The following is a 20,620-nucleotide window of genomic DNA, read 5'->3' on the forward strand; positions in this document are numbered from 1 at the left end:
CTGGGCTTCTCTTCTGTATTGTGTTTTTGAGCTTGCTGGCAGCTTAAAGATACGGCTTGTACACTGCATTTCAGATTGCTAATTCTAGGTTTGTTAATCTTCAGTTCATTTAGCTATACGTTGTTTTTAGGATGCATTGGTTATGCTCTACGATTATGCTACAATTTTTGTCAAATTGATGGTGATTCTGCTATACATTTTGCTACTGCTTTATTCAAAACAATTAAGGAAAACTCAGTCATTTTTCATTCTTATTGTGGTTATTGCGTTCGTTTTTTGTTCTATATTTCAAAAAAAAATTGAGCTTTTGGTATGAGTTATCCGAATTTCGGCCAGTTAAGGTCAGGCCCAGTAAAAAACACAAAACGGAATCCAAAGTTTTGGTCACACTACTCTAATAGGAAGGAGCACTTTCATATAGGAAATTAATCATATATATTTCGTTGGATGTTTTACCTTTGAGAGGGATATGTGACGGTACACTACACTAAAAAGAAGGTGCACTTTCATATAGAAAATTAATCATATATGTTTCTTTGAATGATTTTTCTTTAAGAGGGGACATGCGATGTTGAGCGAGGTAGAGGAGGAGGATAGCATGTTCTCTTCTTGCATAGGTGTTGGACGAAAATGGAGGAGTACAGTGAAATCCGAACGCCGTCCGTGAAATAAACGGCGTAAGATATATTTGTATGCCTTTGGGACAAGCTAGTATATAAATAAATAATAAGAACTCCTTTGATTCATAGGATTTGTATATGAATTGCGTAGAATTAGGATACTATGAATTTTTTTCTACAGAAGCTATTTAATTTAAAGGAATATATCTTATAGGAACAAATTTCTATAGAAATCTTACGGTGTAAATCCTATAGGAAAAAAACATTATGCCAGATCCTCATACAAAAATCCTTTATCACAATCAAAGGCACTTAATTTTTCCACAAAATTCATGTAGACATCATTCCAAGCTAGGTCTTTCCTATTCGTATGCTCTTTTAATCCCATATATTAAAGGTACCCTAAAGGTATATAACTATAGATACACATTGATATCAAGTGTAAGACGGCATCATATTGAAGCTTGAGTGGGTGGCCGGCTTCTCGTCGCCTGCCTGCGCCGCGGACCCAGTGTCCTCGAACACCCCATCGGTGCCGGATGTTGAAGTCGCGCCGGCGAGGGGCGCCACGACCATAGCGGCAGCCAGCAGCAGAACAGCCAGGACAAACGCGCGAGACATGTCGATCGTCCGTTTAATGTTAGCTCGCGGCACTCGTGGATGTGGTTTTATTGTTGGCTGCGCGGCCGGGAGGCAGGAATAGCATGTAGTCGCGCGCGATCGGAGGAACCTATCGTCTTGTGTGGTGGACATCACACACACACGCATGGATGCTTCGACAGTGATTAGACTACCCACAATGGGAGTATCATAGGTAGTATCATGCATTCCATGCATGCAAAATGCTGATGTGGCAGTGCAATTAAGGATGGGAGAGAGGATACTAGTATCATAGGTAGATACCATATCATAGCACATACTACTAGAAAAATTAATGTCAAGTAAATCTTGTACATATATTTGCATTGAGATTCTACAAAACAATTAATATATAGAGACTATGATACTAGTATATGATACCATGCATTGTGGAGATAGTAACATGTAGTAGTATCATACGCATGATACTTCTATATGATACTATGCATTGTGACTAGTCTTAGACTAAAATTAGACACGGGGAAAAGATTTAAGCAAGTCGGATTTATCTTTTTCTTAAACACCGAGCGCATAGACGTATACAAACTAGAAACTATACATGAATATTATTATGCATGAGATGAAAGAAATATTATCTTCCAACTGAAACACAGGCTATGCCAACTAAAGCGGAGCTTTCAAAAGTGAAGCAAATCTCTGCGTTTTGATTTAGGTGGATTGTTGGTGTTCGCCACTCTCTGTGTACAAATCTTTCACTTAAGACTCTGATTGCATTCTAGACCTCGCTTCCTCTGTTTCTTCTTTTGTGCCTAAATCAAAGTAGTCATATATATTAGATAAAGATCCATTTGAATGTCTCTTTTACTCGGTTTTTAAGGGTGGCAAGATGGGAAAAATGGTTGAATTTGGTAGAATGTTTGATGCGGGTTCAACTTAGTGATCAACATGATATTTTCTACAGAAATTTAACGGCGTCTGAAAGTTTTCTGTTAAGTCTCTATACACAGATTTCATGAGTGGGCATGCTGGGTTTTCAAAAAATATTTGTGAAAGTTAAAAGTACCACTGAAAATTAGAATCTTCATGTGGTTCTTGTATAAAAATATTTTACTTACTAAAGATAACTTGGCAAAAAGGAAGTGGTCTGGGTGCACTAAATATGTGTTCTGTGATTCTAGGGAGCCGTTAGAACACCTCTTTATTACTACTTTACTTTGGAAAGTAATCTATTTTACTTTTAATATGTCTGCTCCAACAAATGATAAGAACATCTTTGGGAACTGGCTAAATGGTGTTGACAAACCATGTTAAAACGTGGATTCATGTAGGAGTCTGTGCTTTACTCTGGACAATATGGAATTGTCGAAATGATGTTGTTTTTAACCGTGGCGCTCCTTCTCAATTTTTGCAGGCTATCCATTGAACTATTTACTGGATCAACATGTGGTCCTACGTTCTGCTCGAGGATCAACATGGACATATGGATACTGGGTGCAATCGTTTGATGGCGGTCGTTCGGGCTATCTTCAACAAGGGTGGTTGACATCATTTTAATAGAATACAAGATGCATAGGCAGATTTTGTACCCCGGTTGATTCATGTTGCAACTTTAGTGGATCCATGATCTTTTTGTACGGATATCTGGATATTTGTTTTCACTTTCTTAAATGATGCAATAAAAGGCTGCGTGCATCCTATGGATGCAGAGGCTGGGATTTTACCCCCATTTCAAAAAAAAGATAAAATTCATTTTAGATTTTTGGAATAAATAATCATATATTGTATAAATCCTATGCCTAGGGTTGTTAGGGGATAATAGGCTTTGTGAGGTGGGTCTTATTCTCTTCAAGCCCCTGTTTTACCATGCTATTGAGGTCCTATTTTATTACCAAATTGGTCCAACTAGTGCTTTACAATTTGTGTCGCTCACTATGCGCCATCCTTGCGTGCCACTAGTGTCGACCCACTACTCGGCAGGCTGCATCGCCACCTCCCTGTCACGGCCAACACGCTGAGTACCGTGACCCCTCTATTGATGTCACGCCTACCTTTGCAGACTGCAGCAGCCGTCCCGCCGAGATCGTCTTCGCTTCATCACTGAGTACGCATGCTTACCACCGATTGAGCTACCGGGTGTCATTGTGTCGCCTCTTTGGGCTGCAGCGCCGCCAGCCTCGGTCCATGCCATCAGCTGCCAACACACTTCCCCAAGCATGTACGCCACCGGTGGTCTCCATCGGTTGCACCACTCGTACCCAGCAGCTATGCCACCCCCTCGGGTTGTATCGTCGTTGCATGCGTCCATCTTCGGTGTACCCACGCACCGGAATCTCGAGATACCACCACCCTGCATCCCTCGGTGCGAGTCACCACCGTCTTTGCATGGTCTTTGTCGCACCACCAGGTTCTTCCTCGGCTACTTCAAGTATTGTCGTCGTGTTTCTACAGGTTACTTGCATGGCCGCCTCAGGCTGTCATAGGTTCCGTCGAATACATCTTCGTCACCGTCAACTGCACCCCCGTTGTCAGCATCATTGCCTCGTCCCCGACTACACCTTCTTCTCTACTTCGACAACAACAGAATGCACTAGCACCTGTCTCTCCCGCTCTAGGCCACGTAGCCATCCGGGAGGCCTCCTATATATGCTAGTCTATTTAGCATGGCCAGAAGTTCGTACCGACATTATTCTATGCATGCTCGATGTTGGCAACACAGTCGTGTGCCTTCTTCCCCGACATGTCGTCGAACTAGGCAAACCATGTGTGGGGCCTCTTCCAGAATGACTTCGATAAGATCGTCTTCAACATTGACACCCTCCTCGATGACAGCCTCAATTGAGCCCCTGTATTCGTCACCAATGCACCCTTGCGCACACAACTCCATGGTGCTTCCCTGTGCCCGTTGCTTCATGTATGGCTACCTCGACACCGGCAAGCCCAACCAAGACATCGATCACGGTGACCCCTCGCATAGTCGCATCGCTACCTTGATTAAAGTTACAATGCCCATCGCTCTCGGCTACTCGACATCACACAAACGGACACCACCTCCCTTGAGCACCTCATCACCTTCCTGTATAGTCCAAGCATCCACGCCACGACATTACGATAATGTGTGTGCGGGCGCGGGTGGGGGGTCAGCCCGCTGGTTTCTACTTCGATTTCTCTCCAGTCTAATAGTTGCTGGTGTTCACAACACTACCACCACGACTGCAGGAAAGTGGGTAGTCAGAAATATTGTGGGACTTGTATTGAATTATAGTCCAGATACTACGTTACCTTTAGGAGATGCTTCTTATACTCCAAAGTGATGTATCCTATATTGTAACTAGATGATACCCTGCGCGTTGCTGCGGAAATTTAAATACATGATATTTGCATTTGGCAGTGTTACAACTGACATGAAAAATCTAAATGTGTATGTATTATAATTTAGAAGTACATATGCATGAAAAGTAAAAAAAATGTATTGAGCCCACATTTGCAACCTTCTCGAGCTCACTACGAGTAAGAGAAAAGAAAAAAAGAATATCCCAAATTTTCCATATGGTGGAACAAACAAACATCATGCTGATTAATATGTTCCATCCTCGCATAATACAAACTACAACATTCAGCGGCATATCCGTATAGTCATTTATGCAATTTTTTATCACATGGTAATTTTTTGTGTATGCCACTTGCCAATAAAAGAGCGCTCGGATAATTATGTGTTTCCTTCAATGTGGCCGTACTATTAACCATGCAAATCTGAAAGGAGAAAATGGTTTATCATGTTTGAGCAGGAAGTAAATAAATGGGCCTGAGGGCAAAAAAATAACATTAGTGCCAACATTAAAATGTTCATTTGATACAAAAGAATAGAAAGCAAAATAAAAGAAACTATGGAAAAATTGCTTGTAATTTTGTTCAGTGTTGGCTAAAAATGTTTGGAATAAAGCACGTTAAAGAGGAATGTAAATGAAAGATTAAATGGCATGACTCCCTGCGTGTTGGTTGAAGGAAGAAACAACTCACCTTTTCTGTTACCAAAGGCGTCTGTGGTGACTTCGTCAATTTCAAGATCCAATCCGCCGGCTCAGTCTTCCGGAGGTGCTCATAGGGGTAGGGTGTGCGTGTGTGCGTTCATAGGGGTGAGTGTATGCGCGTGTATGTGAGCGTCTGCGTTTGTACTGTGTTTCTCAAAAAAAAAAAAAACTTGCTAAATATGGTAAGATAGAAATATGCATCATGAAAATAGACTCCTTGAAAAAAATAAGCAGAAGGTACAAAAAATTATATAGGGAAGGTTGAGAACTGCTCATGGTACAGTTATCTTCTAAGAGCTCTAAGCTCCCAGGGTTCCGAGCCTTTGTGGGCGTTCTGAACGTTGCTGTCATGGGGCCTACCGGATGGTGAATTAGCGTTTGCCTACGATGGAGCTTTCCTACCGACTCCAGCCGAACAGACTACAGAGAACCGATTGGATTGATCCCAAAAGGAAAAACTCGATGGATCCCCTCATCCCTTCACCCTATCCTTGTCGGCGCTGCTGCCTAGGGGCAACTTGATCTGGCCACCATGGCTGGGCATCGGCAGAGCAATTGGAAGAATCTGGAGCTCGGCAAAACGGACAGCCGGCTCGGCACTTCTACAGACGTGAAGAGGGCATGTCATCGACAACAATTCGTCGTCGTCTCCCTAGACCCCCCACGACCTCACCAAGCGGAGGTATGCCCTGCTAGCGCGTTTCTCATTTTTTTACTACGCCGCTACCGGCGGAGCGCCCCTTCTCGATGCGCCGCCACTATTTGCAGATTCTGGTCGGGAGAGGAGGCATAGAGGGGAGGTCGGAGATGGGGTAGGCTGGAGGGAGAAGGAGGAGGGGGAGTGTCTGCTGATGAGAGAGAGAGAGAGAGGGAGGGAGGGAGGAGGACTGAAATAGGGGAGGGAGATGGGAGAGGAGGCTGGCGCAGGACGTGCAGGTAAGAAGGGCCAGCGGTGATGGGGAGCTACCGCTAGGGGAGGGGATGAGAGGATCGGGAGAGACATAGAAATTGGAGGGGTGCAGCCAGAGTGAGGAGAGAGAGCTGCAGCTTTGATGATGCTTGCTTCTGATGCTACTACTTGCCGATGCGAGTCTGCTTCCTGTTTGCTTGTTAATGCTGCTATTGCTCACTGTTTGCTGATGCTGCTATTGCTTGTTGTTTACTGATGTTGATCCGTGGGTGGTGAGGTGACCCTCCACGGCAGGCTTTGCCTGTAAATTTTCCTAGTTGTGGTGGCTATTGGGCGGGTGCTTTGACTGAGATTTGGCTGTGTGATTCTCACCAAGTTAGCCGGCATCGACGCTCCTTCTGCGGTTCTGCCTCCTTTGCCTTTTCGTCTTAGGTTTATTTATTTTCTCTGGTAGAATATTTGAAGAGTAATTCTAGGTATTTTTTGAATCATATGTACAAGTTACAGTAGATCTAAATTGATGAAAACCAAATCCAATTCTATATACCATGGTTGAAAAATATTTTGTTACCTGATCCAATTAATTGCATGCAAACAATATTCTGAAACTATAATTGCAATAGGTGCTCACTCACATACCTTTATTTTGCTGCACATATTTGTCGCATAGATAGCAGTTTTCGTACTATTTTTTTAACACGTCAAGTACCTCAGGATGTATTTTCGCTCACATGCTTTCTATATAATTGTATGCCTCCAAATTATTCATTTTAGTTTTGGTTTAGTGCTATTAATCAAACTGTGGCACATGATGATTAACTTGCTTACACCCTGACCATAAGTGAGCTCAAGTGTGGAGGTGCAACCAGAAGTGAAAAGGAGGGAAACAACAATTTAGATAGTGCATGCTGACACAATACAAAGAGGAATTGAGTAAAGTGTACACTTTTTCTGCCCTCCTCCGTGAGCAGCGCTAGCGTATTCAGGGTACTTTTTTTGTCTATTGTTTGTGATTGATTAGAGTTCAGCTATTGAATTGATCTAAGACTGAGAGGTTATTTGTCACGTGAATATCAGTGGGCAAATTGTTGCCACAACCAATATGATTGGTCTTGGTTGACTTTTCTAAAGACATCACTCACTTGTCGTGCGAGGATGTGTTTTGAAATATCACGACCAATTAAATTATGGCAAAGCCAGTATAGACATTGGCAGTTCTCTTTAATAGTTGGCTTCAAATATTATATCTGAGTTCACTGCAGCATTCACTAAATTATTACACTTATATTTACCACAAGTGAGTTATGTTACTTCTGTTGAGTAATACTGAATGTAGGTTTAGGCGCAAGTTTTTATTTTTAATTTCTACCCAATTTTAATCCATAGGCATCATCTGCTTTTAATGATCTATTGTTTTGCTCCCCTTTTGTTGTTCTTTGGTTCGGGTTTTTTTCTTCAAAAAACTTTCAAAGTCATAAATGGTTAAGGCATTTTTAACACGGTCATGAACGCGCAAGTTTGTAGTTCTTTTTTACACATCTGGATAATACAAGTTACTTCTAATCTCCTCAAATGCATGGGGTTTTGAGGATGCACCCAACTCATTTCAATTTCTTCGACGCGATTCAATCAAAACTGCCTGGAAACAAAAGATGCTTCTTTTTTATGAAATTGGCATATGTATGCTATGAAGTATATATGATCCCATTATTTGACATCTCATTGTAATTGGTATGATCTCTAAGGTAAAGTCGACAGCTTATGAGAATCATTTTTGTTGTGTTGTGAATGTAGAAATATTGGTGAAAGCTTCATAAGGAATTACTCACTTAGTTTTTGCCATTTGTGTTGTTGGCCCCGTCGTTGATTTCGTCCGTGCAGTCGGTGTCGTTTGTGCTGGTTCGTCCTCTCACTGCTGCTTCTTTGTCCCTATTTGGATGCATCTGGTTTTCATGAGCGCAGTGGCCCTGATGTTCTTCCCGCTCGTGGTCGGTTCTTTTTTTTCTTTTGCCCGTTGCATGTTCTTTGGTTTTCGCTCTCAATTTACATCATGGTTGCGCTGAACTGTTCCTTCCTTATGTTTCGCAAGTCATGTCAACAGAGAATCGTTGGAAATGTGTTTGTGTTTGCAGGTACACCACGATCATGGCACTGTGGGATGCAGCCGCTGAGCAGTTTGATGCCGATGCTCTTATCCAGAGGAGTTGGCAAGAGCCTGTGATTGTGTTGGCTATTGGGTGCACCTTCAAGCTGCAAGATTGTATATGTCCCCATATTAGCCATTTTGTGCCTTTGGTTTGTGGCAATGCTTAGAGAAGCCTATCCAGGATACCTGATTCTTATTTGATCATTTGTTTTATCTTCTTTCCGGCGATGCTTCCACTGACTGCTAGCTATGGATTGTTGAAGCTTGTTCTAAAGAAACATGGTATGGTATCTAAAACTGCATATTTGAGCTGGTGGTTCCAGTATAACAACTGCTTTGAAGTTGTTACCTATGATACACTGATGATATGGTAAGGTGGGACTTACTAGGCAAATGGGTAAACTAAAGCAGACATGAAGTAGTGACATGGTAGAAATGATATTTCTACTATATAAGTACCATGTCTACATTGTTGGCTAGCTTATTAACTTTGAATATATTGCCCTTCAATCACACGAATGAGTTTCTTTCTTTCACTATTGTTGGTTGTTACTACGCACATTTACAACATGATCCCGGTTGCTCAAGGGATTATATACTGTCCTTATACTGAAGGATTATTGTTTCTAAAGAAGAGGTTAGCTTTCTGCTGAAAATGCATATCTCAGATAGATAACTAATCCCTTCAAATGATAGCAGGGTAGTTTGCTCTTTACTTGCAGGAAAACAAATAATAAATAGACTATCCTGTTGGTTCTTGTCCTTTTTATTTTAGATTTTGGTTTCAGTTTTTTATGATTGTGTTGCTAATCTATTTACATGCACTAGATTTTTCATGTTGCAAAATGATCTGAAGTTGACTTCGATGACATCCAAGCTAGGGAGGTAGAAGCAACAAAGGTAATATGACGGGCAATATTAAACAAATCCACCACCAGTCTTTCTTGGCACTGCCATCTTAGAATATTTACTTTAACCTTTGGATATAAAAGGGACTCATAGAGATGATGATGCGGAAGACACTTGTTGTTATAAAAAGAACCATTTGTCTTAGTGAAGTTAGAGTTTCATGCAAATTTTAGAATATTTCCCAGTTTGTTGCTCCTTTTGACGTTGTATATTGAATTGGTTTGGAAAATAATTGCAAATGAAACTGTAAACATTGTATGATATTGTACTGCCATTTTTTGGGCAATTATTGTACTGAACTATGACTTATGAGCTGAATAATTCTATTCATAAACTATGTGACAAATATTAGCCTCATAGCACTCACAAGCTGGTTATGATGAAGAGAAATAACAAAGGCTCTGTCTATCTATTAAACTGGAGAATGCTCGGGCTGGCTTACCAATCACCCTGTTGGCATAAAGAAGAAGTTAAACTCTTCACTCAATGTAATTTAACGCAAAAAACTAAAATGGTGCGGCAAAGCGCGCTAGGTCTTCTGATTTAAAGTGGAAAGCGAGAAACTACCCACAAGATGAGCTCTTGCAGTCTATGAGAATTGTCTCACGATAACTTCATGGCACGCCATTCTGTTCGTTGATGTAGAACACCAGAAACGTTTTTTTTCCAAAAAGAGATGATCATAGGCAAAGATTCTTGATTTACGTGTAACAAAGAAGTGTATCAACGACCATCTTAAGTGGAGATGAGGCTGGGTGTAAATGCTTGACACTTCGAGTAATAAAAGCGCCCTTTATTGAGAAAAAAAAAACTAATATATGCCTCTTTGGCTGCCACCGGGCCATTCGTGCACGCTAGAGAAAAATAGAACTGCCAGGCCCGAATGGCGGCCCAGCGCCCTGGCTCGCTGGTCCCTGCTGCTCCTCCTGTCCCGACGCAGGAGAGCCGACGCACGGGAAGCAGGCGGCGCTAACCCTACTTCACCGGGAGCGCCGGCGCACCACCTCCGCGCCCCTACGCCGCCCTGCCCGCTGCCTGCCGCCCGCCCGCAAGGTCGCAAGACCCCGCGCCGGCTCTCCCGCAGCCCCGCCCCGCCCGCACGCCACGGCCCCGCGCCCCTGCTCATCGTCGGCCGGCGGCAGCTCGTCAGTTGGCACTTGGGTAATCGGCAGGAGGCACACGGCCAGGACTTGCCCACCACTGACTATAGCGAACGGTGGCACGCAAGCATTGTGAGTGTTTCAGTTTACATTTCTCTTCTCATTTTGTTTTTGTGATTGATTCCCCTCCCCAGTCTAGAATAGAGGACGATCCTTGATTAATTGATTGATGCAAGTAAAAGAGAATGCCATCGTTCTCGATTTCAAAAAGAAGATTGCAGAGTTGAACTGTAATTTTGGTCTTGCTCTTGCAAGTATAGTAATGGGGACGTTGTCCATACTAAGAATAATTTGTATTCCGTTGTCCTTACTGTGAACTATCATGTCTCCGCCAAGTTTCATCCATAAGCTATACTTGGAACCAGAGATCCCGCCTCCGCCAAATTGCTATTTATCTTAAATGTGAATGTGTTAATGTTGGCTGCTAAATAGGTGTGCATGGGATGATAACTGTCTGCATAATTCTGGTCGGACTAAATCTGGATCTGCCACTGTTGGTAGATGATTGTACAATGAATTATATAAACCCAGTATAATACCATCATGAAATGATATGTTAGCACTCAGCTTCTATATTACAATATTTAGTGATGACGTGTGTCTCGTGGAAGAGAAATTATTATGGTCCCATGTTTGAAGTTCTTCATACTATCCCTTTGTTGTTGTTTCCTGCGTGTACTGTGTATGCTGCTTCATTTAACAGGGTCTTCTCCTCAGTTGGTAGCACCCAGTTTGGTGCCAATGGGCAAGAAGAAGAACAAACCTGATGGGCCAATCAAGTCGCTGAAAGATGCTGAACAAGCGTACACTCTTTGCCCTGTTGTGTTGTTAGTTACCTTTGTAGGTACGCTCCTTATTTGTCTTTAAGTATCTTTTTGGTTCACGGGCCACTTTGTATTTCACTGTACAGAGTTTCTTCAGATTACATTGGAGGAGATACCCTGGATGAACTGCTGTTTAAGCTTATCAGGTTAGTAGGTAACCACAGTTGACCTGTCAACATTTCTTTCTGTTGATTGATTCTAGTATTCAGAAGTTATACATATTCTCTAGGAGCGTTGAGGTTGCAAAAGCTTCAAGGGGAGGATTGCCAGAAAAGATATGGATGAAGGTATTGCCATTGCTTCGTTTCACCTTGCTCCTACTGTTGTTTTCTGCTGATGGAGTAATTCTGTTATCATGAGCATATTCAAAAATATTCTGATGTTTTTTTGTATTTTTGACTTTTTTCTCCCTTGTAGCAACAATTTTGTGTCGGGGTCAATGACGTGACAAGGGTCCTTGAGAGAATGCCTGCTGCTGTTGCTTCGCATTCTGGCTGTTCTAGTGAGGCACCGACCCACAAAGTTTTGCGGAGAGCTCCTTTGGTGCCACTTCAGGTTACTTTTGTTTCTTCACATGCGCTGTGCCTTTAGAGACAACATTTTTTATGGGCTTGGAGTTATATTTTGTACATATGTTAAGCCGAAGCAATTGAATCCTTAGTTGCAGCATGTATTTTCTCTAATGCTGTCTGTCTGCATTAGCTTATGCAAATGTCGTGGATGTAATGTCTGTAATATCAAAAAAAAAAAGTGTTTAGTCCATCTCTAGTCACGGTTTCACCCCCATTACTTTATCTGGTCAAATATTCTTGAATGGCTAAAACTCTCTTAGTCACGATTACATACGGCTTTGAAAGACATTAGTATCAAATGATGCACTAAATACCAAATCAGCTGCAAAGTGTAAACACTGCCTTTTATTGAACAATAATTTTCTGTAAGCTGTGCAAACAACAATTAATTGACTTCTGAATGTCACGTCAACAAATATTGACTTAAATAATTAGGGATTGTTTACCATCAGGTTAAGTGAACAAAAAAGGGGGGAGGGGGGATATAGCGTGTACAAGTGCACTAGAGACATAATTAGCATTTCTAATAATTATGAAAAATTCTAAATTATTCACAGTTCTGATATCATTCTCAAAGTAAGGTGATATCAAGAGTTATCTGCACTACCTGTATGGAGAAAACTAAAATTGACAGCCGTTTCTCATCTTTCGTGGTAATGAAGGCTGTCCTTATAGCTGCTTATTGCAATCCCAAATGGCTAACGAAGCATCTTCTTTCGTGGTACTGTAGGCTGTCCTTATAGCTGCTGATTGCAATCCCAAATGGCTAACGAAACACATACCAACCCTGGCAAGCACAAGGCAAGTTCCTGTATTGTGCCTCAAGGACAACAGAGGAAGTTCACTGAGGTTAGGTCAAGTGGCGAATGTCAGAACAGCGCTGGCCATCGGAATAAAGGTCAGCTTCCTCTCTTTCCTTGTTAATTGCAATTTCCTATACTGCCTCTTGAAATCACTCATGAAATCTTTCTTTTAACGCATATTAGGCCAGAAACAGCATAATCAACAAGATCATTGACGAAGTGCTAAAGGGTAGTAAGCTGGTCGCTGATGAACAGAAAACTAGCGCACCCATTCCCATTCCCATTCCCAGTCCCAGTCCCAATCCCAGTCCAGTAACATGATGGGATAGATGTGAACCTCTGTGTCCTCATCATTCCAGGAGCATCTTCAAGTGAGAGGGTTTCCCAAGGAGATCAAGCGTGTTTCTGAACTGTAGCATATCAGTCTAAACTTCATTTTGGTTAACATCTTATGCTGCCAATACTCATGAAAAATAGGCATGTGGCTGGTATGTCAGTTTGGTGTAGGAGATGATGAATGCCTGTAATTTTTTCTGTAGTTGTTTCCGTGCACACAAAAGCAACTTCATTCGTGCAGATGACTATTTTTGTTTGTAGCGGCTTTGTGGGTAATTCGTGTTCACGTTTTATAAAGGAGCTCACTGAAGGACGGAATCATTCGTGGCAAAGGAGGTATAACACAATGTCCCTGCAAAGGAGCTCAAGTACTGCAAGTGATTGACACCAGTTAGCTTGTTTTCGTTCTTGCTGACGACGAAGCAACATTTCGACAATTAATATGTTTCACTTTTTGGTTATTGAGGGTTCGGCAATCTGTTTTACGAAGTTAAGGTTATAAGTATATCACACGTGAAGTATGAGTTTTCGAGTCATCCTTAATAATATACAATCCAGAATATAGTTTTCGAGTCATCCTTAATAATATACAATCCAAAGCGGAAGAAGTGCTTCTTCATTGCCATTAAACTAACTCAAAAATGTGTCTTTTACCTTTGAAAGGACCCAACTCAATGTTTTTAGCCTATACATATAGTTTCTTTTTACGAGAGTTCCTCACATCCCATCTTCGTGAGAAGTTTGTTGTTTGTCTGTCACCTTGTTTGGTACTTCACTGCTTAGAAATTTGTTTATTGTTACTCGTACTACCTATTAGATGGTGTTGCTACCTAAACCGACTTCGATTCGCTAACTCAAGTCAAGTGGCCTTGGGTTAGTGATACGCAGGGCCATCTGACTAAGAGTCGCGAGTAAAGTCAGCGTGGCAGGCATTGTTTGCATCGCTCGTTACCAGCATATGACACACTAATAATTAGGGCGAACCATCCTTGTTTCCAGTTGTTTTGGAATTTTGCTAGGCATGATTAAACAATGTGAAGAAGTTTTTTTCTTTCTCATAAAAAGAGGAAATGAAGAACAAATCTTACATGCTAGCTTTCGTGTATTAAGGAAATAGAACAAACATCATACATGCTTCTCCCCTCCCCTCCTCCAAGGGCGACTCGGGCGAACCCTAGCCGCCGCCGCCTTCCCCTCCCCTCCCCTCCCCTCCTCTTCGTCCCCGGAGGCCGCCGTCGGCGAAGCTTGGCGCGGCCGGTGATGGGGGTGGCGGGGATCCTCGCGTGGTCCCCTGGTGCGGCGGTAGGAGGCACGCCTCCGCGCCGGGGGGATGGTCCTGGTTCTGGTTGATGGCGGCGCGGGCGGTGTTGGGGGCGGCGGCGCGGCCCTGGCCGTGGCGGCGCAGCCCTCTCCACCGTTCCTCGCGGCCTCGCCGGGAGGGCGGTGATGGGGGCGGTGGCGCGGTCCTCTCTTCCTCGCCTTGGCATGGCCGGGCGGGTGGGGATGGGGGTGGATCTCGTGCTGCTCCTCCTCAAGAGCTGGGATCACGGCACCAAGGGCGGCGGCCCTGGATGGCGATGGTGATGACAGCGTCGACCTGGTGGCAGGTGGCGGGCGTTAGGTGCCGCTTGAAAGGATCGTATGCCGCACCTAGAGGGGGGTGGTGAATAGGTGCTACCCAATTTTTAGTTCTTTTTCAATTTAGGCTTGACACAAAGGTAAATTCTCTAGATATGCAACTAACTGAATTTACCTATATGACAAGGTTAACAACTAAGCAAGATATAGCAACGCAATATATAGGAGATAGAATAGGATAGAGGTAACCGAGAGTGGAGCACGCGGAGACACGGAGTTGATTCCCGTAGTTCCCTTCCTTTGCAAGAAGGTACGTCTACGTTTGGAGGAGTGTGATTGCTACGAAAGCCAAACCAACGCCACGAAGGCTTCACTCAGGTCTCCTGTGAGCAACGCCACGAAGGCCTAGCCCACTTCCACTAAGGGATTTCCTCGAGGCGGAAACCGGGCCTTTACAAGGTTCTTGGGGCACACATCCACAACCAAATTGGAGGCTCCCAAATCTGTAACAACACAACAATCAACAACAATACATCAACAACAAACAACTAGAGATTCCAAATAGGAACACTAGCAAGAGGGCCCTCAATCATATGAGGGAGAAATGAGAATCGCTTCGGTGAGGATGTAGATCGGGGTCTTCTCATTCGAATCTCCAAAGATCAAGAGCTTTGGTTAGGTGGAGGAGATCTTGCAAATCTTGTGTTCTTGAGGTGGCTCTAATGGAGGTGAGGCTTGGCAGGATTTTGTGCAATGATTGAGCAAGCTTGGGAGGAAGAAGAAGGGGGTATAAATACCCCCCCAAAATCCAACCGTTGGTGACTTTCGAGGGCTGGATAATCCGGCCTAAGTTAGGGCCGGATAATCCCCCCCCCCCCCCAAAAAAAGTCCGGCCCAGGGGAAATTCCGGTCAAAAGTCCGGCCAAAAATCCGGCCTCATGCCAGGGTAGTACTGACCCACATCGCCTCGAGTCCTTAGCCGATTTTGGAGGGCCGGATATTTTGCAAATATCCGGCCCGGATTATCCGGCCTGGTGAAACTTTGTCAGCTTCCTTTTGTCTTGTATTTCCACACAAGACACTCACATACATGTATCTATATAATCTCTGCACCACTTCATCAAACATTAGTGTATCACATGCATTGACATCAAACACACAAAACATAATGTGAGAGATGTTTTTTCAATCTCCCCCTTTTTGGTGTTTGATGACAATATACGGATTTGCAAAAAAAGACACTATAGAGAACAATCATGTTGGCAAAACATAGAGGCACTCCCCCTACATGAGACAAGGTGATAGAGATCATACCCATATGGAGATATATAATACCGGATATATAAGTACCACACCATATTATAAACCTTGGTCTCAACATATAGAAATCCGAAGACCTTAACATAAAGTCTCACAACCACACATAACACATAGTTTTAAACGAACAAACCAAGCCAAATAGTTCACATGAATGACATAAAAGAGGACACAAGCAATAAAAGAATGGTAAACGCATATGCTTGTGCCCGACCCTAGCAAATCCCGTAGATAAGGCCTAATAGAACATTTCTCCCCCTTTGGCATCGAGACGCCAAAAAGGGGAAAAGCGCGATGCTACACGCCCCATGGAGATCACTCGGAGTCCGTCTCGGAGACATACTCCTCATCGCTATCAGCGGCAGGAGGAGAGCCGCGAGCAATGCTAGCTCTCTGGATGCTCTGCTCAAGATCAGCCCACGAAATCTGGGAAGAGTGCCACCCATTGTAAGCTGGGTGAACTGGAGGCTGAGGCGGGGGTCCTTGCTCACCACTGAGCCTGTGAAGGATGACGGCCTGTGTGTGCTGAATCTCAGATCGCTGATGGCTGGCCTCATAGTTTTCCTTGTGAATCTCAATGTTCATGCACAACACATTGCGCTGGAACCAAGTTAGCTTCTTCACATTCCTCTCAATCACCGGGGTAGCAACAGGGCGTCCAGGTGCATAGCCACTAGAGCGGGCATCTCCCATGAAGGAACCAGAAGCAGGAGCAGCACTGGGAACTAGCTTCTTCTTGTAGGCTTTCTTGACAGTGTGGCTCTCAGTAGGGAAACGACCCAAGTCTTCAGTAAGGGAAGCAGTGTTGTTGATAAGAAGCTGAATATATGGAGCATAGGGCATAGTCGTCCGGGAGACCATATCATCACGAATCTCATGAAAAATGAAGTCCATGATATCAAGAGTGAAATCCATTTCCTCATCACTATCATGAGCACACTGAAAGGCTAGATGCATAAGGTCCAAAAGAGCTCCACGGATAGCATCATTGTTTCCACCACTTGGAGAGATGGTGGCTCTAAAGAAGCGGAGGAGCTGACCATAGATAGGAAGGAGCCCCTTGGAAGAATCAACTGTCCCAGACTGGTCATAGCAATCATATAACACCATCTTATCCGTCTTCTGAGGGCCATGAAGGTGGTGACCACCTTCTGAGGGAAGACCAAGAATAGCAGCAAACCGGGCCAAAGTTGCCTCACAATGGGTGGAGCCAGTCATCCACTGCAAAGTCCGAGCATCATCCTTCTTGAAAGCAAGGGTAGCAAAGAATTGCTCAACTCCGGACTGAAGTCACATTGAATCTTCATAAGGTCCTGTAGACCCATCCTTCCTATGACCCAGATGGCATCCTCAAAGTGATTGTTCACAGCCAGAAACTCCACATTGATTGCTTGCATAGGTCTCACTTTCTTCATAGGTTCATATATATCCTTGAAGATGTACTCTTGTTCCATGCACCAGAAACGCTTGTCCTTCATATCATGATCCCTCTCAAGGTCTTCATACCAGTTCTTCTGACGGATAGCAACATAAGAGATAGTATCCATGGTCTTGTAGTTGTCCCTAGTAGCCTTGCCTTTCCGCCTAAGAGTGGCAGACTTGCGAGGAGAATTCTGAGCAAACTCATCGTTCGACCTTGAAGTTCTAGAGCCTCCGAGAACCACCTGTGATAGACAATGATGGATAGAAAGAGAAGGTAATGCTCATAATGTAGGGATTCGTTGCATAGAAAACAAAAAATTTCCTATCGCGAGAACGCAATCCAAGCCAAGATGCAATCTAGAAGACGGGAGCAACGAGGGGATGATCAAGACTCACCCTTGAAGATTTCCAAAGCCTACAAGAGTAGGCTCTTGTTGCTGCGGTAGACGTTCACTTGTCGCTTGCAAAAGCGCGTAGAAGATCTTGTTCACGGTGCCATGATCAGGCAGCACCTCCGTACTCGGTCACACGTTCGGTGTTGATGAAGATGACGTCCTTCTCCCCGTTCCAGCAGGCAGAGGAAGTAGTAGCTCCTCCTTGAATCCGGCAGCACGACGGCGTGGTGGCGGTGGTGATGGAGAACTCCGGTGGAGCTTCGCTAAGCGTTGCGGGAGAGGTGGAGGAGAGGGGGCGGCTAGCTAGGGTTTGGGAGAGGGGGAGGTGGCCGGCCACTATGAGGGGTGCGGCCACAATGGCTTTGGTGTGGCCGGCCCCCTCCCCTTGCTCCTCATTATATAGGTGGAACCCCCAAGTGTTGGACTACAAGTCTTCGAATAAGACCACAACCCAAAACCTTCCATGTGTAGGGAAACCTACCCAAGGTGGGACTCCCACCCAAGTGGGATTCCCACCCTTCCATGAGGGGGGGTGGCCGGCCACCTAGGTGGAGTCCACCTTGGACTCCCCCCTCTAGGGTTGGCCGGCCATGGGAGGTGGAGTCCCTTCGGGACTCCGCCTTCCAAATTGATTTCTTCCGGACTTTTCTAGAACCTTCTAGAACCTTCCATAAATCTTCCGTATCATTTTAAATCTTATAAAATGACTTCCTATATATGAATTTTATTCTCCGGACCATTCCGGAACTCCTCGTGATGTCCGGGATCCCATCTGGGACTTCGAACAATACTTCGAACTCCATTCCATATTCAAGTTCTACCATTTCAACATCAAACCTTAAGTGTGTCACCCTACGGTTCGCGAACTATGTGGACATGGTTGAGTACTCTCTCCGACCAATAACCAATAGCGGGATCTGGAGATCCATAATGGCTCCCACATATTCAACGATGACTTTAGTGATCGAATGAACCATTCACATACGATACCAATTCCCTTTGTCACGCGATATTTTACTTGTCCGAGGTTTGATCATCGGTATCACTCTATACCTTGTTCAACCTCGTCTCCTGACAAGTACTCTTTACTCGTACCGTGGTATGTGGTCTCTTATGAACTTATTCATATGCTTGCAAGACATTAGACGACACTCCACTGAGAGGGCCCAGAGTATATCTATCCGTCATCGGGATGGACAAATCCCACTGTTGATCCATATGCCTCAACTCATACTTTCCAGATACTTAATCCCACCTTTATAACCACCCATTTACGCAGTGGCGTTTGATGTAATCAAAGTACCTTTCCGGTATAAGTGATTTACATGATCTCATGGTCATAAGGACTAGGTAACTATGTATCGAAAGCTTATAGCAAATAACTTAATGACGTGATCTTATGCTACGCTTAATTGGGTGTGTCCATTACATCATTCATATAATGATATAACCTTGTTATTAATAACATCCAATGTTCATGATTATGAAACTAATCATCCATTAATCAACAAGCTAGTTAAGAGGCATACTAGGGACTCTTTGTAGTTTACATATCACACATGTATCAATGTTTTGGTTAATACAATTATAGCATGGTATATAAACATTTATCATAAACATAAAGATATATAATAACCACTTTTATTATTGCCTCTTGGGCATATCTCCAACAGTCTCCCACTTGCACTAGAGTCAATAATCTAGATTACATTGTAAGGTACCTAACACCCATGGCATTCTGGTGTTGGTCATGCTTTGCCCTAGGGAGAGCTTTAGTCAATGGATCTGATACATTCAGATCAGTGTGTACTTTGCAAATCTTTACTTCTCCATCTTCGATGTACTCGCGAATCGAGTGATAACGCAGCTTGATATGTGATACGTCCCCGACGTATCCATAATTTCTGTTGTTCCATGCTTGTTTTATGACAATACTTACATGTTTTGCTTGCACTTTATGATGATTTCATGCGTTTTCCAGAACTAACCTATTAACAAGATGCCACAGTGCCAGTTCCTGTTTTCTGCTGTTTTTGGTTCCAGAAAGGCTGTTCGGGCAATATTCTCGGAATTGGACGAAATCAACGCCAAACCTCCTATTTTTCCCGGAAGGCTCCAGAACACCGAAGAAGAGTCGGAGAGGGGCCAGAGGGCCACCAGACCATAGGGCGGCGCGGCCTGGCCTGGGCCCGCGCCACCCTATGGTGTGGAGCCCCCAGGTGCCCCCCTGCGCCGCCTCTTCGCCTATAAAATCCCTTTCGACCTAAAAACACCGTACCAATTGACGAAACTCCAGAAAGACTCCAGGGGCGCCGCCGCCATCGCGAAACTCCAATTCGGGGGACAGAACTCTGTTCCGGCACCCTGCCGGAACGGGGAAGTGCCCCCGGAAGCCATCTCCATCAACGCCACCACCTCCATCATGCTCCGTGAGTAGTTCCCCCATGGACTACGGGTTCTAGCAGTAGCTATGTCGGTATACTGTCCCCCATGTACTTCAATACAATGGTCTCATGAGCTGCCTTATATGATTGAGATTCATCTGATGTAATCGGTGTTGTGTTTGTTGGGATCCGATGGATGATACATTATGATTAGTCTATCTATAAAGTTTGTTAAGTTATTGTTGCTGCAATCTTGTTATGCTTAATGCTTGTCACTAGGGCCCGAGTGGCATGATCTTAGATTTAAGCTCTATATTGTTGCTTAGATTGTATCTACAAGTTGTATGCACATGTCACTGTCCGGAACCAATGGCCCCGAAGTGACAGAAATCGGGACAACCGGAGGGGATGGTAGTGATGTGAGGATCACATGTTTTCACGGTGTGTTAATGCTTTGCTCCGGTACTCTATTAAAAGGAGTACCTTAATATCCAGTAGTTTCCCTTGAGGCCCGGCTGCCACCGGCTGGTAGGACAAAAGATGTTGTGCAAGTTTCTCATTGCGAGCACGTACGACTATAATTGGAAAACATGCCTACATAATTAATAAGCCTGAT

General features: G+C 43.9%; 1 protein-coding gene and 1 long non-coding RNA gene across 2 annotated transcripts; both read left to right on the top strand.

Moving 5' to 3' along the window:
* Positions 1 to 5,419: 5,419 nt before the first annotated feature.
* On the top strand, positions 5,420 to 9,547 carry LOC127299759 (uncharacterized). Its single transcript, XR_007850642.1, has 2 exons — positions 5,420 to 5,930; positions 8,291 to 9,547. It is a non-coding gene; the product is annotated as an uncharacterized lncRNA (long non-coding RNA).
* Positions 9,548 to 11,066: 1,519 nt separating this feature from the next.
* Positions 11,067 to 13,429, top strand: LOC127299760 (uncharacterized). Its single transcript, XM_051329807.1, has 6 exons — positions 11,067 to 11,176; positions 11,284 to 11,343; positions 11,427 to 11,484; positions 11,615 to 11,752; positions 12,500 to 12,667; positions 12,756 to 13,429. The coding sequence occupies exons 1-6, from the start codon at positions 11,115 to 11,117 to the stop codon at positions 12,891 to 12,893; spliced, it is 624 nt and encodes a 207-aa protein (XP_051185767.1). The 5' UTR covers positions 11,067 to 11,114; the 3' UTR covers positions 12,894 to 13,429.
* The last annotated feature ends 7,191 nt before the right edge of the window (positions 13,430 to 20,620 follow it).

Source organism: Lolium perenne, chromosome 5 (assembly GCF_019359855.2).
Source record: "Lolium perenne isolate Kyuss_39 chromosome 5, Kyuss_2.0, whole genome shotgun sequence".
Taxonomy (NCBI): Eukaryota; Viridiplantae; Streptophyta; class Magnoliopsida; order Poales; family Poaceae; genus Lolium; species Lolium perenne.

Coding starts and splice junctions, on each gene's coding strand:
- LOC127299760 (XM_051329807.1), top strand. CDS start 11,115: ATGGGCAAGAAGAAGAACAAACCTGATGGGCCAATCAAGTCGCTGAAA. Junction 11,177..11,283: donor CTGAAAGATGCTGAACAAGC/GTACACTCTTTG, acceptor TTCACTGTACAG/AGTTTCTTCAGATTACATTG. Junction 11,753..12,499: donor CTCCTTTGGTGCCACTTCAG/GTTACTTTTGTT, acceptor GTGGTACTGTAG/GCTGTCCTTATAGCTGCTGA.